This window comes from Pundamilia nyererei, unplaced genomic scaffold (assembly GCF_000239375.1).
Source record: "Pundamilia nyererei isolate P.nyererei 1_Seehausen unplaced genomic scaffold, PunNye1.0 scaffold00001, whole genome shotgun sequence".
Lineage (NCBI taxonomy): Eukaryota > Metazoa > Chordata > Actinopteri > Cichliformes > Cichlidae > Pundamilia > Pundamilia nyererei.
In genome coordinates, this window is record NW_005187402.1 from 10466914 (window position 1) to 10490657 (window position 23744).

The 23744-nt window shown below is 42.4% G+C and overlaps 1 protein-coding gene across 6 annotated transcripts in view; it reads right to left on the reverse strand.

Annotated features, from left to right (window-relative positions):
* Positions 1-23744, reverse strand: part of col23a1a (collagen type XXIII alpha 1 chain a) — a 125169-nt gene that overhangs the window by 3386 nt on the left and 98039 nt on the right. For 2 of the 6 annotated variants that reach the window (XM_005719826.1, XM_005719828.2), the window contains exons 5-28: positions 18112-18138; positions 18002-18028; positions 15971-15997; positions 15085-15111; positions 11041-11115; positions 9439-9555; positions 5370-5396; positions 5184-5210; positions 5011-5061; positions 4863-4922; positions 4709-4753; positions 4505-4582; positions 2332-2376; positions 2153-2197; positions 1951-2031; positions 1806-1859; positions 1343-1417; positions 1220-1246; positions 1072-1131; positions 906-977; positions 776-802; positions 597-650; positions 322-408; positions 38-136 (exon numbers count right to left, since the gene is read on the reverse strand). In XM_005719826.1, coding sequence (XP_005719883.1) covers positions 38-136; positions 322-408; positions 597-650; positions 776-802; positions 906-977; positions 1072-1131; positions 1220-1246; positions 1343-1417; positions 1806-1859; positions 1951-2031; positions 2153-2197; positions 2332-2376; positions 4505-4582; positions 4709-4753; positions 4863-4922; positions 5011-5061; positions 5184-5210; positions 5370-5396; positions 9439-9555; positions 11041-11115; positions 15085-15111; positions 15971-15997; positions 18002-18028; positions 18112-18138 — 1314 coding nt within the window. Of the gene's footprint in view, positions 1-37; positions 137-321; positions 409-596; positions 651-775; positions 803-905; positions 978-1071; positions 1132-1219; positions 1247-1342; positions 1418-1805; positions 1860-1950; positions 2032-2152; positions 2198-2331; positions 2377-4504; positions 4583-4708; positions 4754-4862; positions 4923-5010; positions 5062-5183; positions 5211-5369; positions 5397-9438; positions 9556-11040; positions 11116-11456; positions 11517-15084; positions 15112-15970; positions 15998-18001; positions 18029-18111; positions 18139-23744 lie in introns of all 6 variants that reach the window. The other 4 variants (XM_005719830.1, XM_005719831.2, XM_005719827.1 and 1 more) reach the window with 3 other exon arrangements.

Here is a 23744-nt window from a genome sequence, read left to right on the forward strand (position 1 = left end):
CAGAGAGAAGTGGGGAAAAGAAGCAAAGATACTGTACCAGAGGACAGGGGCCCTCAGGGCCAGAAGGAGGAAGAGGAGGAGTTGCAGGAGAAGAAACCGCTGCCTTCACAGACTGCTCTTTAGACTCATCGCACCCCTGTTAGCAGGAGCCGAGTAGACATTTAAAGCATAGAAGAACAAGTTCAGAAAAGCAGTTAAAGGGGGAAACAGAGATAAGATATATGCTAAGTGTTTTTAAACTAAAAAGCTAGAGGAAAGTGGGAGTAAGTAAATGAGCATTGCTGCAAAGCCTTTGTGTGTACATGTGTGGGGGAGACATACCACAGGACAAGGCTGGTCCAGACCCGGAGGACCTTGTTCACCCTTCTGGCCCTTTAGACCTCTCTTCCCTACTGTTCCTCTGTCACCCTGGGAGTGATGAGGACAACAGTTACACAAATTCATACACTTATCACATGCAGCTAATGAAGACAGCCCATTCATACACTGGAAATAGTTTAAGCAGTTTAAGTCAGTCATTATTGTTGCTATGTTAAAAAACTGAAGGAGGAAGATGCGATAAGCTGGAGGAGAACTGAGGATCTGTTTGGACTTACCTTGTCTCCTTTTTCGCCTCGATCACCTTTTTCTCCCCTCAGGCCTGGGAAACCCTGGATACAAAACCACAATCCATAAGGGAACTTATTACCCAATATATGTTAGACTTTATTTAAACTGAAGATACTGTGATAAAAAAAATGTCAACATGTATAGTTCTTCTTAGTAAGAAACTCACATCAAGTCCAGGCTCTCCTAGTCTTCCCTGCAAATACACATTGAGAAAGATTTTTAAAAAAAATAATGAATAAACCAGCAACGAACAACAGATCTATTAAACACTTTTATGGAGGTTGTTGTGTCCTTACTTTCTCTCCCTTGGCACCAGGAAGGCCCACTAAGCCCGGAGACCCAGGTGGACCTTGGAGGCCATCTGATCCCTGCAGTAAAAGCACACATTCATCACTGCATCATGTCCAGTTCTTGAGCCATGACCAACACATTAGAATAATAATAAAGCCCATTATCACTTACTCTGGATCCAGGAGGACCACTGTCTCCCTTCTCTCCCTTTATCCCCACTCCTGGTTCACCCTGCATTACAGCAAAGCCACACTGAGTACAAGACAATGCATCATACAGCTGCCATCAGCCTCCCTCACATACAGATAAACGAGCTTACCTTAGGACCAGGCATTCCATGCAGCCCCTGTAGGACATTGTGTGATGTGAGTCTTTGCAAACTACAGACCTGACTGGACTTGTTTTATCTGAAATGATATAAAGTTATGCTGCAGGTACTCACCATGGATCCAGGGTGCCCAGGTATTCCCGGTGGGCCTGGTGGGCCAGGTGGGCCTGGCTGGGAAATCATCTGAACCTTTAGCACCAATGAAAAAGTGGAAACAAGAGGAGAAGCATATAAATTAAGTGAAAAAAGTGGTCGAGAGTTTCTCAGCTAAATTCAAAACTTTATATAGTCGTTCCTCAAAGTAACCAGAGAATTTCAGACTGTTTCATGTGTTTACTTCTTTAGATTCTCACTCATTTCCAAAATGAAAATCAATTGGAAAGAAAGTTAAAACTAGAGTAAAATCTACATCAATGAGTGTGAACATTATTCAGTTCTTTAAAGCAATGAAGCAGATGGTTCAAAACATGCAAATAACAAATAAATAACAATATATTTCCCTTTAAACTGTCTGTTTGGAGGTGCAGCAATCTGTAATGAACGTCAGAGGATTCATGTATTTCATACTCATACTAACCAAGTTGTCATCTAGTCTGCAGTCGCCTTTTTCTCCTTTCTGTCCATCCATACCCTGAGCCACAAAGAGCAGGATTAACTTTCAGCTGTTTTTAAAGTTGTCATCATTGTGTTATTAGCGAAATAGAGTCACTGTCGCTACTTACAGTAGGCCCAGAGAGACCCATCTCGCCTTTCTCTCCTCTCATGCCGGGAGGTCCTGTCTCACCCATGTCACCTTTGAGTCCCTGGAGATGAAGAAGAGATTAATAAGGCAGATGATGCTAAACGTCCCACTGACTACTATATGAAGTAGTGAAAGAAAAGGAACATGCGTCTGGGTGTAATATACTCTCTTTGTCGCTTTACCTTCTCCCCGTCAACTCCTGCTGGTCCAGGTAACCCGAGCTCACCCTGATGCAGAACAAAAAGAGGGAAGATGCACTCGGTGGACTAATATATCTGACTTTGTCTACAAAATCAGGTTTAGCATGTTTTGGGTATTTATCAAACAATAAATATCAGCCAATCACAGCTGTATGGCTTACCTTTTCCCCTGCAGGTCCTGGAGGTCCTGGCGGTCCAGGTGGCCCCTGGAGAAAAACAGGCAGAATAAAAGAAATGAGCACAAAGCTTTGTTGCATGACCTGTGTTAGACTAAATTAACCTAGCAGCAACTGATTTTCTGGTTTAGCTGATTACAGCTAGTCACCGACTTTGTGTGTCACTTGCTGCCGGGCTGGCGTGCTAACAACAGCTGCCTCTCTTGGTGGATAAAATTGCTCGTGCGAGCTGTGAGACCAAACTCAAACAGATCAAACCAAGACCTGAAAGCAACTATAAAGCTGTGGGGAGCTAAGGAGGTCTTTCTCTTACAAATAGTCATATGCATCACATAAAAATATGACACTATAACGGCTTTAATTAGAGCTGCAATTTTCAGACAGTCCCTTAGACATCTTCTGCATTTTTTATCCGCTCACTCTCACACTGTTTATCACAGTGAGGCTGGTAACTCATTATAAAAGGCCCAAATCGTGAACACAAAACGCTATAATTCACAATGTGGGCCTGACAGTAAACAAGTCCAAAACCTTCCTTCATTCCTTTTTGCTGATCACAACCAACTTGAAGCAATTTTTATCTTACAGAGATTGTAAAAGAGCTCTGAATGTGGTCTGTGCTACACAATAGCCTGGCACGGCTCTCTGTGATTGTCTGAATGATGGGACTGCTGGAGAAAACATTCATGTGACTTTATGTAACCCTAATGATGAATGAAGAATGGCGTGCATATATGTAATAGGCCATATTCTTCCCATGCAGCTCCGCCGTTATGCTATGAGTGATAGCTCTTGTAAATCACTCCACTTAATCTTTATATTCACAATGCTACACTTGTTATTCCTCCTTGTAAAGGCTCCGGTCATCTTGAAGCAATAAAAAGGAAAAAAGCCAAGTTGCCTCCCAGAGGTGTACGATTCATTTTCCAGTTTCTAACTTGTTGTTCGTTCTCAGCTTTTAAAGCCATAGAAAATGATGTTTACAAGCAACTATTTGATCCCAGACACTCCATCACTGGAAAGTGAATGCTATTCATCTGCAAAATGACTGACAGTGACAAACAACCCATCTTAGCATTGTTTTAAACCAAATTCATCATCACCTAACATTTCACAACAAGCACATGAAACGCTGCTTTTCACACAAACAAGCGATCAACTCACAAGGTGGGTGGCCAGTGAGCGCTACCTGCTCCGTGGAGCCCTGCGTGTGAATTTGTGCCAACTAATTCGCAATGGCAAATAGCTTCCGATAAGATCTCGGGTCCATGCTTTCACCAATCCCTTTGCAACATTCTTATATTGCTTGTATTGATTGTTGCATGCAGGAGCTCAGCTCCAGGGGGACCTGGTTCATAATTGTTTTAAATCAAATGCATGCTCCACTTCTCAGAGAGCCATCTGCCAGTAGCACGTACTGCGGTGTACAGCGGGATCAAAGAAGCTGGTGTCTGAAGAGAGTGATGTGAGACTGTGTTGACAGTGAGGCGCTCCCTTCTCTATGTGCTAGCACAAAGTAAAACACACCATGCTGCCCTGTAGCAGGTTTCAAACACATACTTTTCACATACATGCCATAAAAACACAGAAGGCTTTTGATTTTTCTGCATAATTAATCAAAGCTCTTTAGGCTGCATGTCATCTGATAGCACAGCGGTGCTTTATTTGTAAGGGCTGTGCTTTTTTTTCTGTCCCAAACAAATACACAAGAGACTCTGGAAAACTGAGACACTCAGTAATGCTCTTTAGATGTGGCCCCTAGAGTGACATCCAATACATATGAAGTCCAACACTCTTTGTTGAGGGCATCTACAAACACAAACAAAACCCATTAGCAAGAGAAAGCGGGCGATGCAGTAAATACACAAGAGATGCTTAGATGCAAATCTGTGCATTGGTGTTAGTTACTGGTCACACCGCCAAAAACATGCAGCAACAGCAGCAGCAGATTACCGAAACACTGATGGTGTTGATGGCCTGTCGAGGAGAAATGGCGACATGTTCAGTTTTTGGTTTCTTTTTACCACACTGCCAGCTCTGGTGTTATTTACTTATTTACTTGTTTTGAAAAGCTCTGCCTCAATCCTTATGTGGAATTCAGTCATAAGTGGCTGAATGAATCGGGTGTCGCTGACACCGACACTTGAATATGACTCACCTGCAAAGCATCTAGAAGCTTCCCATTGAAGTCGATGATGTCTGAAGCACCCGGGGTGCCCTTCTCACCAGGAAAACCCTGAGGCAGAAAAAATAATAATGTAGGAATATTTTATATAAATGTATATAAATGTAGAGATGCATAGATGGCTCAGCATAATAGCAGAAGGACAGAGTTGGCCCTTAAGCATAACAAATAACATACCATGGCTCCCTGTAGTCCTTGCTCTCCTCTTTCTCCTTTGTCACCCTGTTTGCACCATGAACACCATATTATGGTAAAACTCTTTCATAGCATAATTGTTAGCATTATTATTGATCATTATTATTTCAAAAACAATTTCAGATATGTTTCTTACCTTTAATCCTGGAAGTCCATCCATGCCTCGCTCTCCTTTTACTGCATTCCCAGGCTCGCCCTGTTTAAATGCACATTAAAGGTTAGAAACATACTTAAAATCATCCATGTCAGAGACATGAGAGTGGTAGAGTAAAGCTCGGCTTTACCTTTTGCCCCGGGACACCCTGTTGTGGATAACCAGGCTGCCCATCTTCTCCCTAGCAATTCAAAAGAGCCATTAAATGCAGAGAGAGCTACATATCTGGCTATATTAAAACAGCTTTTGAGCCCTTTGATGGCAACACCTCAGTTAAGATCAATAGTTTGTTAGCAGTCTTACCGGCCTCCCAGGCAGTCCCTGTGGCCCCTGAGGTGGAAATATATAAAAAAAAATAAATTATGAATTTTTCAGACAGTCAAATTATTCCGACTAAAAAGACTCCAACAGCAAAAGCCAAATTGCTTCAGCTGTAAACCAAACAAAATGCGAAACAAACTCTTAAAGCTTAGTGTGAACTCTGCTCACCTCAGCTCCATCGCGACCAGGAAAACCCTGAAAGGACAGAGGAGACATTTAATGAGGTGAATCTACTTCAGGAACATGAATCTTTTTGGCCACTAGATGTCACTTTTCAATAAGGCATTCAAGGCAGTCTGTAGACTTCAGCTCCTTCAGCACGAGCTGGACTGTTTAGAGAATAATTACAGGAAATGGATGAATGATGAGCAGAGAAAAATAACAAAGACAGATGCTTCAATACAGGCCACAACTGGTTACCTAATGCATGGATAAGCAGGAAAATTCTGAAAATTATGCTCTTTTGGCCTTTCCAACAGCCAGATGTAAACCCAACTTCGGTCTAACTTGTTGGACAGCGGTGTTCCCGTGTCAGCAGTGATGATCAATCTTATGGCGTGTCGACCTCCCCAAAAAGGGTTCAAGAGACTTGCAAAATGCCCCTTAAGAACGCATTAAGAGAGTTTTCTTTCTTTGCTTTGACGCCCATTCATACAAAAGAAGACTAAACAAGTTTTATTCTGTTTGCAGTTGGATTTGAATTTGAAGCCTTCAAACTGAAGTCTGTGTTTGATGAGTGTTAAGCCAGTGAGCACAAACTTCTATCCATCAATGAGCTAACATATTTTTTATTTAGCTAAAAAGATCTTTTTTAGCGACTGTCTGCGATAGCCAGGTGGAAGCAGCTAAACATCTGCTATGAAGTCATTCATGGCGGAGACAGCTTAGAGGGCTCTTGTGCAAGAGCCTCTCTCCATTGCTTCCTCACACACAGATACACACACTACTATCAAGTAGTTGTGTTTACTTGATCGGCCAGTGGACCCTAATAAATGCACGATATAAATTGAAGGTTGTTAGCCTTCCATTCAGTAATATGCAGAAGCTGATTAGATATTCTCCAGCTGGCCAGCGTGCAAAAAGTGTCATCGCGATCCTTCCTACTGTTTTCTGGACCCGTTTTACTTTCATCATTTTGGCACTGCTCTTTCTTTCTCATCATATTTCCTTACCAACATCTATCCATCCATACATTCATCAATCCACCCGAACCAACCAATTGCCAATTAACTTGACAATTATCCTGTGGGAAGCCATGCAGGCAGAACATATAGACCCTGCTGATTGGAAGGTTAAAACCCAGTACCTTCTTACTTTAAGGTGACAGAGCTACCCAACAGCATGAGACACTTCATTCTATATAACAGATAAAAAACGAAGGAGGTTTGAGTACACCAGGGCTGGCAGTCTCGCTCACTTTCTCCCGCTCGGCCCTCTTAGACATCTGCCTACAACATGGAGTGGCTCTCTGCAGGCCTCTGTGCTTTGTTTTGCTGTTTTGGGGTTTTGCAACTCCTTTAATCAACTTGAAGAGCACATTTGCAATCGACTAGGTTACAGGATGGGCCCCCTTTTCTCTTCGACCCGTCTGTTTTTTGTCATTTTCTGAGCTGCGCTGGCTTTCCCTGCTGTTGGTTCAGCAGTTCTCAAGTGACCCACACCGAAACCAACATTTTTCACTTGAATCCCTTGCTGTCCTCTTGTGCCAGTTGAGGGTAACAGCGCATTCATTCCTACACTTGAATAAACAAAAATTACCTTCATAGTCTCCTTCTCTTCAATTCAATAACCACAGCTGCAAGTTTTGCTGCATCTGAACTAGACCCTGGGAAGCAAAAAGTTAATTTTAAGAAACGAAAACGGCCACAGGCGAGGAGTGTACTATTGTTTGGTGAGACCGGCAAACTGCCCATGAACTCACCACAGTGCCATATCAGTTTCAGCGTGCACAGCAACACAGTTGTGGTAGGAGGGTGGGAGAATGTGGATTTGGAAAGGGGGGGTGTTGGAGAACTTTGTGGCCGCTAACTTACACAAAACAGATGAGGCCAGGAGTAGACTTGCTATTCTGGGACTTCTTTAGGTAAGCCACAGCATGCTGGCAAATCCCAGAAAAATGAGAATAGGGGTTCATTGCCATTTGCTGTGTACACCCTTACCCCTTAAATATATGTATAGGATTCCACATTTACAGGTTGGAGCTACACAGTTTGCAATCTGTCACAGTGTTGTGGTTAAAGAGTATGATGGGAGTAACAAAGCCACTGATGACTGAGGTGTTCTAAGTGGCTGCAATGCTTGTGGTGTAACCTTAGTTTGACAGCCAGAAGGGATGGAGTAAGAGGAGATCTACAGTGGGGGTGGGAGGGCATTGTTTTGTTGAGTCAGTGTGGATTTGGCTCTTGTACAGTACTGTGCAAAAGTCTTGAGTCATCCATCATTTCTTCATATTTTACAAGGAAAATGGGAAATACGTGCAGTGATTTATTGAAACGTCAGCAAACACATGGAAATACTGACTTAAATACAAGCCTGAAAGTCAATATTTGGTATCGCCACCTTTATTCTTCACACAGCCTGAACTCTCTTAGGCAGATTTCTTGTCATTTCTTTAAGCAGTCTTCAGGAATAGTTCTTCAGGCTTCTTGGGGAACTTTTGTTCTGTTTTCTGTCAAGATGAGCCTACACTGCTTCGATACTGCTGAGGTCTGGGCTCTGAAGAGGCCAATCCATGACTGATAGTGTTCCACTGTTTGTTTTTCTATCCAGGTATGCTTTTACTGGGCGATCGTGGCTCAAGAGTTGGGAGTTCGCCTTGTAATTGGAAGGTTGCCGGTTCGAGCCCCTGCTTGGACAGTCTCGGTCGTTGTGTCCTTGGGCACACACTTCACCCGTTGCCTACTGGTGGTGGTCAGAGGGCCCGGTGGCGCCAGTGTTCGGCAGCCTCGCCTCTGTCAGTGCGCCCAGGGTGGCTGTGGCTACAATGTAGCTTGCCATCACCAGTGTGTTAATGGGTGGATGACTGAATGTGTAAAGCGCTTTGAGGTCCTTAGGGACTAAGTAAAGCACTATACAAATACAGGCCATTTACTGCATTTGCAGTGTGTTTGGAATCTTTGTCATGCTGACAAATGAAGCCATTGCCAGTCAGAAGCTTTTCAGGTTTTTTTTTTGCATGGAGGATCAAAATCTGACTCTACTTTGCATTGTTCATAATGCCGTCTGTTTTGATGAAATCCTCAACACCGCTGGCTTAATTGCAGCTCCGCTGTGTTTTACAGATGGCTGTAGACACTAACTGCTGTTCCTCTCTGCTGACCTCCTCCGTACATACTGACGATGATCTGAACCAAAAATGTCAAACTTGGTGTTACACCCCGGCCTAGGCAACCGGCGTGCAACTTCCACAAAAATAATCCCAAAACGAGATTTAAAGCAAGATACGACATTTATTTACATCACCAAACACAAGGCGCCAAACTATTTACAACGGGGGGGGGATCGCGACCATGACATACAGAAACACAGGGCTTAAATACATAGAAGGAGCAATTAGGGAATGGACCACAGGAGGGATACACAGCTGGGGCAAATAAGACCTGACGAGACAAGGAAACGTAATCTGAACACTAAGATAACACAGACTTTCAAAGTAAAACAGGAAGCACATAACAGTCACGCCAAAACAAAACGCCTAACACAATACACTGCCAACGCCGAACCGTAACACTTGGACTCATCACTCTATACGACATGTTGCCATTTATTTTCAATTAAGTTCTTGTATAATTTACCTCAGCCGTTTTAACTGTTTTTCTTTCTTAAGAATGGCTTACTGACAGCCACCATTCGACTGAGACCATTTCTGATGAGTCTTCAGTGAATGGCTAGATGCGTCTCTCAGGTCCTGTGCCAGGTTTGCCTCAGATTTTTTAAGAACACACCGCACACCATGCTGGGATATGCCAAGTTTTTAGCTAAGAGCTCTTTAGAAATCACCTTGCTAGTTCAATTTTAGAAATTTGAACAAATGGTGTTTTTTTTAAATTATCGGTCAGGTAAAAGGCCTGCTCTGAAAATAACTGAAAAAGCAGTCAATGTCCACAGAAGAACTTTGAAAGACCTACAGACAGCCTGGAGAACTGTTGCTCGAGACAAGTCTGGCTCCTTAGAAGCCAAATGTAAAGAAACGATGGCTAGCTCAAGAAGAGGGGTAGAGATAAAAAGATGCTCTTACTGGCTCTCCGGGAAGACCACGAGGTCCATCTTTTCCAGTGTTCCCAGGGGGGCCACGGGGACCTGGAGGACCTGGGGGACCGGGAGGACCAGCAGGTCCAGCCTGACCCTGATCACCCTGATAAAAAACAAGAAGAGGAAAAAATGAAAAAATAAACTACCAACTACAAACTTGTAATAAATACATTATTAAGTACACACGATAACGTAATATATTAAAATAAAACTCCTTAAACGCCCCCATTAACTGATTTGTTTTTGGCAACAGAAGCAAACACTGACATGCCAGCGACCTGTTAAGGTTATACGGCAAACATCAAAGAACTACCCCTCAGCTTCTGCAGCTGTCTTTGTGGGCAGTCAAGGTGTATAATCCTTAATCTGTTTATTTATTTGCCCAACATTTATTTACAGTTGCCTTTCTCTCCACCTGATAAACATGACTGCAAAATTCCCTCGTATTTTAGACCCCGTCGAGTTTCCTGAGAAAAATATTTGGTTCTTTATCTGCTAAATGCTCCACATATGTTTAACAGCTAGTTGAGAACACTGTTTGCTGTTTGGTGCTTGAGAGGAAACGCGGGGGCCTACAGTTTCTTTCTCTTTTTGATGCAACGACTGCCAGGAAAGAGCAGTGAGAGAACAGAGAGTGAAAGTAAGAAAACAGGGAGATAAAAGACTCTCCAAAGTTCTGTAGAGCTGAGGGAAACTGCAGAGTTGGGTGATAATTATCTGTGTGTCACCGTAAGCCACGGATCTCACAAACACATTTATTAAGAAAAGCTTTAAATATGCTTTGTGCTATGAGCAGAAATCCCTCAAACTTAACTTGCAATTACTGGCATGCAGCTGGTTAGTTAGTGTGGTTTTGTACCAGGGCACTGGTAATAAAGGACAACAGCAGGAGGAACTGGCCAATAAGAACAGTTTTTATCTGGTGAGTTAGACTGACATTTCAAACAAATCCATGCTGGCAAAACAACTTCATTTGTAAGTGAAAAATACATCTGATCACTGGATTTATACTGCGTGCCATCTTTTTTTACTGAAAATTACCACCATCCCACTGCCTATTTAGGCTAAATTAGGCACCAGTTTTGTCTCCACTTTGATGCTATTCTCCCATCCCTACAGACATGTGGTGCATTATGGTTTGCTTTGTCAAAAACACTTTCATGAAAATGATATAACCAGTGCCTTAAAGCAGACTAGAACCTCATTCCTATGCACTGATAATTATTATGTCCCTGTTAGGCTCGAGCTTGAACCAAAGTGATGAAGTGATGTCGACACTGAGGAGTAAGATTAACGAGAACCGCACATTTCTACAGTGTGGGTGGCTCATCTTCCAAAGATGTTTTCCTATGTTTCAAAACGCTTTGGAGCTCTGAATATAAACACTTTTAATTAATCATTCATGGCAATACATTTTTAGTTGACCAAAAGACAAGAAACACGAGATCAATTTCATGCAACATGACTGAAGAATGTGGAAAAAGTGGGAAAGAAGGGAAGACGCTAGTCAGAACACGAAAAGGAAAAGCGGGTTAAAGTGTTAAGGAAACAAAAGAAAAAGCACACATGCCTTTTAGTTGTGGTCTACCTTCAGAAAGAGTCTCTGAAAGCTGTTGGTCGGCTCTCGAGAGAGAAAGCCGTGGTCAGTTCTGGGGAAAACCATCTACGATGCAAAGGGGTGCACCAGTGATGAAAAGAAAAGAAAGGGGAGAAAACAAGGAGAGGGGATACAGAAAAAAGAGAGAAGAGGACATGGAGTGGATTAAAATGAGTGCGAGAAGAGCGTCAGTTACATAAGTTGGAAATCAGAGGTCCGCTGTTAACCGTGAGTCGAGAGTTCATGAAAACAAATGCTGCAGGAAAAACAGATAAGAGTTCAACAGCCTCTTAAGCTCTAAGCACAAAGAAAGGAGGGAAAAACTGCAAGAGAGGTGTTTTGCTCCTCTGTTTGCAGGGATAGCGGTAGCTCGGCAGTCCGACAGCAGTTCTCTAAGAGGCACAAACCTTAACAGTGAGAATCTGATTACTGTGCAGGCTTGCATGTGTGCCGTACATAGGAGGACCCTGAAGAGAAGAGGAAAAGGTGAACAAGATAGCGCAGCATTACAGTCATGTTTGCAGCTGTTTCAAATCGATTTATATATGCAGTTAAAAACCCATCAGGTGCAAATAAAATGCATCATCGGCAAATCGTGAGACAGACATCCGTAAAATCTGCAAGTAAGGCCCAATAGCTGTCTTTTGACCCTTGAAAAATCATTTTGGAGTAGCGTGTGTGTGTGTGTGCGTGCACAACATTTAGTGCCTTCCGATCATTCCCACTGTGACCAAACAAAACAGTGGTGGTTTGGCTCTTTCCAGTCAACACAGTAAATGTGTTGATTGTCTGTCAGGCTGAAAGGAGCAGAGTTTTCCTGCTGCCGCAGAGCCTGGAACACTGTGTCGCTTCTTTGGTTCAGCTCCCTCAAAAACACAAGGGAGGGAGGGAAGGATGGGGAGAAGATCTAAGGGGGGGGGAGTGACAGAAGAAGAAGAGCTGCTAGAGAAGGTTCTGCTAACAGGCTCTGGTGAGGGCTGGATGGCTGAGGTTTTTGCACCACCGCAGACTCCACCTCCTCCTCTCTGGGCCTGTGCACCCCTCTCTGCCCACTGTCACAGTCGCTTATTCACACCGTTCCCACCATGAAGACCACTTATGCATATGCTCCTTAAACACTGCATAAGAGAATAGACTGTTTCATGGTGGGTTTCCCCTTTACATTGTTCTCATCAGACTTAAGGCTGATACTAAGACAAATGGCCATTCATCCCTGGAGGCCCGTCTCACTATGGCCTGTTTGCAGATGCTCTCAGGGAGGCAAAGGCAGGATTTGGCAGGGGATCAAACTCTCATCAGAGCTTGTCTTTCAATACAGCCCCCAGATGAACCTAAACATGCAGTGACAATGTCCTCCGTATGGATTTGACTGTATGGAGGCTTGGGAAAAATAGCTACCAGCTTTACTCCACTCAACAAAAAGTTGCTTTGGAGAAAGACGCAACGCTATACATGACCTTTTTCTCACATGATTTTGGTGGTTCTTTAACATTTTGTTTTAATAACCCTGTTATCCTGTTTTGGTACCCTGGTCTAAGACCAGAATCAGCCTGGAAGAGGCACTAAAAGTGATGGACTGACAGGAAGCGGCACATTGACGGAGATTTGCGGTTGCTTTCTGTTTTCACACATACGCTTATCTGCCCGTAAAGGTCAAAGCTGAACCTTTGAATACAGTTTTGAAATCCCAGTAAGGTGATAAATGAGCATATTTAATGACCTGAAGACAATCAGACTGTTAAAAATAGTACTGAGCAAGCAAGAGATTTTTGTTTTCTAACCCATCTACAGCCGTATCTGTGACAACCTATATGAGGGAGCCAAACCTCATCCACATCTACAGTAGCTTTAGGAGCTGTTGGGTTTGATTTGAACCAAGCTTGAGGTTTTTGGGGCTGCAGATTTATCCAGGGACATCAAAGCTGCAGAGGCCTGGGCCAAGTGCAATATTTATCATTTGGAATAACTATGTAATGCGAAATGCCAAAGGAGATTTAATTCTTGCACAAACTATCTGAAAAGATAGGTGGGGAAATCAAATGGCTTACGCCTTGATAGAAATCAGGAATTTCTGTAATTTTTTGAACCGCATCATAAATACTGTTCCGTTGAGTAGCACATCATATTTACTCTCCATTTAGCTTTTGGTATAAAACAGTAGCCAGTTTAACTCCAATAATCGTAGACTCTTCTGTGATTCCATTACTGGGGTTCAAGTCATAGGAGATGTACTTCCACATTTCTAATCTACAATCCATGCACTACCAGACCTAGGATAAGCAGTTGAAAATGGATGGATGGACAGATCGAAGGATATTGGTGGTAATAAACACAAGAAACGAATGGCTATGAGAAGATTTTAGAGCCATTAGAAACATGCTTGTAACACATTTTCATGTTCATCCCTACTTTAAAATTCATGTGAAGAAGCGGCTTTATGTGGCATTCTGATCTAAGCGCTCTAAAAAAACATTCATGGGTATGTGACCTCTTTAAAGATTTGAAACTGTTTACCATGTAAAGAACAGAGGTTTTATTTTCAAACCACACTAAATGAAATGGGAGCTCTCATGGAGGGAGGAATGATATCAGATGAAAAGGCAGCACTGACAACATAGACCAGATGCAGGGTGAGGTTTCTCTGCAATGTTAAAAAAAAGTAGCTTAGCTTGGGTAAGAGACGGGAGCTCTGGCACGCCGCCCCGACCACTGAGGTAACATGGTGAAGGTTTAATGTTTGCTAATAACGTCATTTCTCATGTCTGGCTTTGGCTTTGGAGATGGGCGACTCCAACCTCGTGTGCTGTTAGTGCAGTTGTGTGTGGGGAAGCCACACTAGGTAAACACACGTTTGCTTTTGGATTATTAAAATGCTTTGTGTATGCGTTTTATAGACAGACCGAGACTTTTATCCTTATTTATCCAGATTTTTCCCGCATTGTGATAACAAATAAACTGTTTAGTGGTTTTCAGATGACATAAACACTTCAGTCTCCCTGACATTTGATTTTCAGTTTGTGATAGCAGACTAGAAACCAGCTGAGGAAGCTCTACAGTTATAATGAAGCTAAAATACACTAAGCTAATTTCAAGCATAGCTTTTAAAACTGGTGGTTCTGTCTCACAAAAATCATATAAAAGGAGCGTTACCACTCATCTCAGACAGCAGCCAATTAGCATACAGACAGCTCTGCATTGGGAAAACTGTAACTCTGGCTCTACTTAACAGAATTTCTATTTACTGACTTAACACATTAAAGCGTTGCTTCACATGCAATAGCCAAATTTCTAAAATGTCAAGCGTCTGTTTTTCTCTTTAACTTCAATAGGACTGTGTAAAAGCCTCAAGTTACCCGTCATTTCTGTAGGAATCACCTCATTGTGGCAAAAATGATATTTTATGTCTGTCAAACTGTGTTATCTTTGGCAGTTTTCATCAATTCAACTAAAGAAATGTGAACAAATGATGTGTTTTGCGACAGGCGGCTAATAACAAATTGCCTAAGCACACAATCTAAAACTGGTTCTCGGTCCAGTGTTAAGTGGCTTGACAAACAAACAACATCTGGACTGAAAAATGAGTGAAAAGGCAGCCAATGTCCAAACAAAAACTTTGAAAGATCTTTATAAAGCCTTGAGAGCTATTGCTCAAGACCACTTTAACAATGAGAAGACAGTCTGGCTCCTTGGAAGCGAAATATGATAAAAATGAAGGTTGGCTCCAGACTTTTGCACAGTACTGTATGTCCTTTGTTTCAGTCGAAAGGAAAGTGCGGCTTATGACCTTTAAAAAGGGTGAATGTTTAAGAAGAACACTAACAGACAAAAATTCAAAATAAAAGGAGAACAAAAACTGGAAGTAAGGTTTAAATGGAAGGTAATTTTTAAATTACACAGAGAAAAAAAAACATATAAAGGACAGCATCTTTTCTCCAGAGTCAGCTGCAGTGAGGACATAATTTCCAAAATGTGCATATAACAGCCAAAAACAACATATTTAACCTTCTCTGATGAATACAGAAAACACAGACTTACCCTTGGCCCAATGTCTCCTTGGTCACCCTGGAGGAAAAACAGGAAAATAACAATTGTCAGCAGTTATTAGCCCTGTATATGTGCAGCAGACCAGTTATCCAAAAGAGCTCAGCTACTGTGGAGCAGCGATGACAGACAGGCTTAAAATGGAAGATTTGGTTTTGGGAAGGAAGTGGTTCAAAGGTCATCTGTCTCCTAAACAGCTCAGCGTTTTGACATTTATTGTATAAATCATTTGGTAGGCCATAAATCACCTGACAGCACAATATCAATGAAGTCGAAATGCGGAGTGCACATGCTGAACACAGCTGATTTCTGATCAACTTTTTGGAGTTCATGTTCTCATCACAGGGCTACTAGCATGATTACATGAAGTGAGCCAATTTTCCGAACCTCAGCTTCATCTGTCAGATGCAATCGCCTCATTAATCAGGCTGATTCCCGCTCTGACAGATGCACTTTAATGCAGTCGCGTTGCCCTCCTGATTCTGCTGAAACGCAGTCTCGAACATATACACACAACCAACCAGCAGCGTGGAGAGAAACGACCACACGACGAGGCTGCTCTTGCCAGCACTTACAGCTCTTACGGTTGCTAAGATCTTAGGCTGGGCAGAGGTTCACAGAGCGGGAAAACATCTGGCTATCATCGAGCTTTGCGGAAGGCCTGTAAACCTGCTTAGTACCTTGACGTGAGAATGTGCAGAGACACATGAGCTCCCGCATAGCTAAATGTAATCTACGGCTCTTTTGATGGACACGCAGCGAACACTCAAACGTGGGAGGTTGTCCGAGCACCTTCTGTCCATAAATAAATGTTCGAAATACACTCGTACAGTGCATTGACTTGTCTAGAAAGGCTTTTGAAATCCATATTGAAGCATACCTTTTCTCCCTTGGGTCCGGATGGTCCCTGTGGGAGGAGGGGGGAGAAAATCAGAGACACTTGGTCAAGATAAATCAGTTATCACACATCACACGCATCTTCAATAGCCCTTCAGAAGGGAGCTTTCAATCAAACAGTAAGACAAAGCAGTTATTCTGCTTAATGGATTCATGGCATTGAGACCGCTCAATCCAAACATCACTTTTGTCTGAGTGTATTTCACAGTAAGAATACCAAATGACTCAAGCTTGTCCCAAGAATCCCTTTTAAGAGTGCTCTTTGAGAGATAAAAGTTTTCTCAGAGATAAAACCTTTGTTCCTCCATCAGTGACTCTTCGGAGCTCTTGAGATGTTTTAGATGAGGAATGCTGAAACGCTAACTAAAAACACGGGGTATCAAACATCCCTGTGCGATCCTACACTGGTGCACGGTCCCGCTTTGTGACAGCTTCAAATCCTCATGAGCTCTATGTATGAGGCAGGGCCTTTGTCCATTTCTGTGGTGAGCCATGTCTCAGTATGCTGCTGCTGCTGGTGGTGGTGGTAAGGAGCATAAGGATGCCAAATGTGAAAGCACAAGCAGCAAACTCACTGCAGGCCCTCTGCGACTGTGACAGGCAGAAGAATAAGAGGTGGAAAGCATCCACCGTCCATCTGTGACAACAATGGACAGATCATACCTCTTAAAGCCAAGTCACCACTTAGGTTAGACCCTTCGCACTCAACTTGTCCCCTCTGTCTGCCGTTTCTCAGTCCCCTGGTTCCAAATCTGCCTTGAACCTTTTGAAGGCTTTCCTTCTATTTTGTACCTTCTTCCATAACTTCTTTTGTCTGGCGACAGTTTTATCTTAGAGCTATAAACGCGTTCAAGAGTACAACAGCGAAGACGACAAGCAGTGTGTCAATGTGACTATCTACGCGATGACAGACAGAGCTTATCTCCCGTGCTGCTCGCTCTTCCGAGCGGAAGAAAGCCTTTAACTCAGAGTCAAGCCGCAAATTGTTCAAACAAGACTAACTTCTTCATTCAAAATGATCTAAAACACAACAAAAAAAATCTGTTGAATTTCAATAAACTGATTTCCCATCTGGTTTAATTTCATTTATTGTGTATTTTATGTGCAGGAATGGCATTTTAAAAGGGGAAATGATAAAAAAAAAATCTTTAGTTTTCCAATTGATTCAAAAAGAAAAAAACCCAAATGCCAGCTCATAAAAACCTCAATCATTAATTTTGGAAACAGAAGTCCCTCAAAGATAAAAAATGTGCTACATGTTTCCCCCCTTTATTATGTTGTTTTCATGCCCCCCACCCTTTGGGTTTGCATGCAACTCTGGTCATGAGTCACGCCTTCTGAGGGTTTTATGCCAGACCCTTGTTGATGGGGAGAAACCTATTAAAGGATACACCCAGCCTCAGGACTCCTTTCACAGGAACAGGAACAGCTTAATGGTATTTGGAGAGCAACAGCTCTCATTATGCTGCGAGGGGGTTTACATTTCAGCTGATGACTTATGCCTCTTGTGGGTGAGCGCTGCGATGTGCTGAAGGAGGGGCGGAGGGGGCACACTAATGACTTTTTAAAGAGTCTCCGTCTGAAGGTTATAAACTAATCTCTTTCTTACTTTCCCAAATGGTGTGTAACCCATTCGCTCTGCTTCACCTGTTTCCATGCTGCACCTGGGCGTGCCTCTGAGTGCACCAGCATTTCAGGCGCGAGTTGATGGATGGGAGTGCAAAGGGGATTTCAACACTCAGCTCAGCTGAGCCCAGACTACCCCCGTGGCTGTGAGCCATTGGGATGACTTAAGAGGTGGAACAGGAAGTAAGATGGCTACCGGGTTTTTCACGCACTTGCAGTGACTCCTCAGGGCGAGTAAAAATGATTGATGAGGTATAGCAAACTCTCACCGGTCTTACAGGACAAATGCAGAGTCCAGCTGGATTTATAATAGGAAAAATCTTTAAATAGGAACTGAATAAATAAAATAAAATAAGAAAGTAAGAATAAGAGGCGTGTGACGATGTACCTGGCTGCCCTTCAGACCTGGTGGACCCTGAGAGAAAAGAAAACAGTTAAAAATCAAACTTGTTTCTTTCATTTTGGGCATACTTGACAAATTTGGCTGAGAATACTCACTGGTTTGCCATCTAAGCCAAGTGGACCCTGTTGGGAAAGAAACAAAGAGAAATTATGACCAACACAAAGTCCCGAGAGCCCTGTCGCCACTGAACCACTTTAGGGGCTTCATTTATAAAAATGACTCAAACAGGAATAAGCAGTCGTTTATAAAAAAAACCTTACTCTGACATGGAAATGTAGTGTAGACTTTAGTGATTTTCCTGTCAGTTATGTAAGAGCTATTGCAATTTTGGACACACATGCCTCCACGCCTGCTGTGAACTTTATGCTTTATGATAGGAATTATCAATAAATTGCCAGACCAAAGGTGTTTTGAATTAAAAGCAGGATGCAGTGTTCTGTAATTCATATATCAAATTAGAGACACGTAACCACGGCTGCTTTTGTGTTGAGACCTTTTTAAAAAAGCCAAACACGCTTTTAGGAGGATGAAATTTTTTGGTGCACAATGATCTCATCTCAGAAGGACTTTGCTTTTCTTTTTCGGTACATGCACTCAAAATAAATAAATAAATAAATAAATAAATTCTTTGCTGTCTTTAATACGAGGCTATAATTTGGAGTAAACTGAAATATATAAAATCAAAAGTTTATTTATTTAAATAATGAATCATTATGGAAAATAATTTTGGTATCAGCCAATCAATAAAAAGTCATTTTTCTAGAATTCATTAAATTGTGAAAGTTTGACATTATAGTTGCACAACAAAATTACACAGAAAATATCTATCTATATATCTCTCTCTGCTAAAGCCTCCTTTGTGCAGGCATTATATAGGTATCTTTTAACAATGAGGGAAAGATGTTATAAAATACAAAATCATGTAGAAAGTATGAGAACTTTTTTATAAATGAAGCCCAAGTAGTAGCGACATGACAGCTTATCTTGTGTTGGGAACATTATATGAATACACACTGGCCCACTGCTTGTTGAGAGTCACATTAAAGCAAAGGCACCTCTCTCGGTAAAGAATTGAAGCCAGAAGAAGGTAAGCTCACACTGTCGTTTTTAAGTGTCGTTTTTGTGCCGATAAAGTTGTAATTAGTAGGCTCTAGAGATTTCACCTTCCCTCAGAGCAATTCCAGCAATTTCCCCTTGTTTGCCGTGTTTATGCTAATTAAACTAAGCCAGGCACTTTTGTCTGGAGCTTATGTTTAACCTGCAGACATGAGAATGGTATCAATCTTTTCATTAGACTCTCAACAAGAAAGAAAATAGGCTTATTTAAAAAAAAGAAGAAGAAGAAAAAAGTGCTCCTTTAATTACTGGTTTAATAAGGCATAATGAGCCAATAATTATACTTGCAGGTCACCCGACCGAGTCTGCTGTGAATAAAGTATTACTTCAAAACACTGAAGTCACTATTTGTTTTCAGTCCACGGACAAGACAACCTTTCCTCGGCAAGATACCCTACACCAGCTGTTACTTATTAGTATTTCAGAATGTTTTAGTCTTGTCTCCATATCGCTTATGAAAAAATGTAAATTGTGTTAGTGTTGGAAAAAGCAATTAAGTGGATTTGTAGAGGCAAACATTTCAAGAGAGGACAGCAAAAATAACCGAAACTTCAGAGTGAAAAAGTAGGAAAAAGAAGGTTTTTCATTATTGTATTTAAGTAAATGTGTAGGTCTATGTATATCCTGCCCAGTGTGTGTGTGTGTGTGTGTGTGTGTAACAAGTAACATTCAGATAAAGGCTCCCAGGCTATGTGCTGTATAATTATATTACTTGAGTGGACTTGTTCCAGTTGCATCAATTTGACACACACCCCCACATCTCCTGTGTGTGTGTGTGTTTGTGGTGCTTAGATTAAACAACAGGCAGTTAAGAAAGTCTATTCATCCACTCTCCAGCACTGAAGCAGCAGTTGGAGATGTCCACTTTGTTTACCTCGATAAAAACAACTAACAAGCAGTCACTGAACTTCCTCTATGCTCAGTTCAAAGGCGCTCAAATCTTTGGATTACTTAAACATGAAGGAAGAGCCGGCTCTTGGATCAAACTTTCCTGACAAACACTTATATGTGATGTATGTGGTAAGGGCTAACGTTGACTTCCTGCCGCCTTCCTTCTTAACAACCCTACTCTATGTTAAGCTAACTGTTTTTACAGGGTCCCTTAAGTACTGGCTTGCTGTTCACAGTCCTGGTGGCTTTCCAGGGTGGAAACCATCATTAACAATAATCACTTCTGGCCTTGGATGGCGCACACAAGTCTTGGCTTTTTTCATGATCTCCTGATTTACCAGCCCCACGGATGCAACCCTACCACAGTCTCATCTTGGCCTGCTTTGCTGGATGGGCAGTAGGTACAGAGAGGGAGCGATACGTGAAGCTGCTCTCGTTACCCGCTCATCTGATCATTTACTGCTTTGCTTTTGCCTCATAATTTGCCAGCGTGGCTACAGACTGCTGTCAAACTTGAAAGCAGCCTGTAAAAGAGATTTATAAAAAAGCATAAAAAGTGCTTCTTTACAGAATGTCTTTTTGATTAAGGAACCCTTGTGAAGTCAGCAGTAGGTAGCCGAGACCAGGGTGGAACAAATGACTGGGACCAATTGGACGGCAATAATTTCACAGCACAGGACAGGCTGGATGTCCATCGCTCTATTAAAAACAACATCCTGAGTTTCCCATGAGAATTTCAAATGTCCCTCTGAGTTTTCCGAGGCTACATCCCTACATGCACACTAAGCTCTACCATGTATACATACATCTATGCAGGGACATCTCTGCATCTGGGAGCGTTTATGGGGGTCTGGCTCCTTCAAGACTCGTCAGGATGAGCAGGAGAGGTGAACAATGCGAGGTCAGCGGCTGCTGCACAATCTAAAAGGGACTGATTTATGGCCGCTAACAAGCGACAAAGAGCCTTATGAATTGTGGGTACAACTGCTGCTTGGGTCTTTTTCTTTGCGACGAGATGTGTATGAAAAGTTTATTTTCAGTAATAAAACCCTGTACCTAATGTCTGACATCGGACTGCTTGCATTAATAAGTAGTAGCATAGAATTTCTACTAACTTGAGGAATTGCTAGAGCTGCCTGAAGCAATATTTCATGCAACGAGCAGTGGAGAGAGCTCTGGTATGTCTGGTAATAAAATACTTTAAAATATACAAGCGTCATTAAATCAGCAATAGAAATAAGAGTCGGTGTTCACTGAAAACCAATGACAAAATGGGTTTAAATAACTATGAAACAAACAAAATCAAAGGGAGTTAGGTACCTTATCTATTGTCTTTTAAAAAAATATATATAATAGCTTAACTTTAAAACACTCTGCAAGGCATGAAATGTGTGCTGGAATTCAAATAAAACTAGGCTGAACTAAAAAAACATGAGCGATGTGGTGGGTTTCAGAGTGTTAGGGTGAGGGGCTGCTGCTAAATTTCTGCATCTCAAACCACAAACGGATCAGGCTGGAGAAGAAAGGGAGGGAAGGATGGAGGGTAAAAGAACACAAAAGGCAAAAAAAAATAAAAAATAGGAGATTAATGTTTAGAAAAAGTGGGAAAAAGAGCTGGAGATTACCGCCAAAACCTCAAGTAAATGTGGGAGAAAACAAAATAAAGAACCACACTCGCATAAAAAGAACTCGTATTTCTAGTCTGCAGCGCCACATTATCCTGCAGCATCCCTCAGCAGGTAAAACAACAAAAAAAACAGCTTTGACTCACATTCCCATCAATTAGAAGGCTGTTAAACAGATCTCTGGGAAATAACATGGCCTGCAGGAGGGCACATGTCTGTGTTTGCTTATGTGTGAATGCGCGCGTTGATTCAGGCGTGTGTCTGTTTGCATGCGCTCGTCTCTTAATCCCGGTGAAAGAAGCCGCAGGCTGTTTTAGCTGCCTTTACTGTACTCCCTATGGCGCAGACTGCTAATTATCCACGAGGGTGTGATTGTCGAGGATGCAGCATGAAAAGCTGGTGTCTGCACATCAGAGCCGGCGTCTCAGCGAGAATCGCACGCTGCTTATGCTGCAAACTGCAGGCTCGACAAACTTTTATGGCATTAAGGTGAAGGTGAGATAGTGAGAGAGCGCTTTCCTCTTTCTCTTCCTGGGATATGATTAATTGTTTCCTCTTGAGGCTGCCCATGAAAACCTTTGTTTAATGTCACCACAGGGACAGAAATCGGTGTTAGCTCTACGTGTGCGCAATTTGTGATACACGGCTCTTAGAAATAGTCAGTGGCTACAAGCAGAACCAAAGCGCACAATAAAGCATACCAGAGTGCTGTTTGTTTGGGACAGAAAATTGCCAACATGTTGCCGGGTGCCCGTCAGGCTTTGATCTGCGCCCTGCAGCCTTGAAGGCTGAACAATGGCGAGCCTGGGCCCTTCTCGCTGATTGAGGTCCGCTGTCTGTCTCAGTGTTGCACTCGCGAATAAACACACTTGTGGCTGGGCATGCTGCACATGTGAAAAGGAGTCAGTTGGTGTGTGTGGGTGTGTGTTTACCCCTCTGCCCTGCTGTCAGCCTGCCTGACTGTGATTATTTGACAGGGGGAAGACTCTTTTCTGAATCTCGCCTTGGCTGTGATTTATGAGAGGAAGAAGTGGCAAGGGTTACATGAGGGGAGAAAACATACATGAGCACGCACATCATAGTGTTATGCTTGAGAGACACGCAAACCGCATTTCATTAACACTGTTTATCATACAACTGATGATTCTCTGGAAGTGGGCTGCTGCAGTCTGATGAATTCAACATGTGTATGCCACCTAAATGAAGTGCAGCTCATGTGCACTCACACTGCACACATGCATGCAGTTTCTTTAACAGGTCTTCAGTGGTGGATGAAGGGATCCAATGTTTTTTCTACCAGTATATATTTTTTAAATTCCAATATTTTAAAGTTGCAATTACAACTTGGATTCAGGATCAATTCCCATCTGTGGAACAGAGGACTTGATCTTCACTCTTGCAGAACTTCTGGATAATTCACAGAGGTTTGAACGTTGAAGCTAGGTGTGTTTTGGTGGCTTGGAGAATGGTTATGACCAGGTCCCCCGGGAGCACCTGTTGGGGGAACTGCAGGAATATGCGGTTGCAAGTCAGTTGTCATGGGCCATCATGTCCTCGTAAAACCAAGTGTATCCACTTACTCTCTGCAAAGTTGGGCCTGTTTTCACTGGAGTTTGACTCTGCTAGGATTCTCTCTTGTCTTAAGTCCTGTTTGAGATATTCATGGACAGGATCTCAAGGCGTAGCAAGGCTTAGGAGGGCATGTACTTTGGGAACCTGCAACCTTCCTCATGTAGATGATGTGGTTCTGTTAGCTTCATGTATGGGTAGGATATGAAAGAGGATGGACCAAGCGATGGAATTCAAGCATCTTGAAATCTTAATCATGAGTAACGGAACGTGGAGTGTTACATTGACTGTTGTGGTAAAGAGAGAACTGAACCAAAAGTCGAGGCTTTTCCAAATCATCAATCCATCTAAGATCCGACCCTCATCTATGGTCACGGCATAAATGACTGACAGAGTAGGGCTGCAAATACAAGCTGCAAATACATGAGTTTCCTCTGTAGGATGGCTGGACTCCGCTTTAGACCCACTGTCAGATGCTACACTGCTGCTGCGGGTCCTGGGTTCCTCCTGGTGGACAACAATAACTG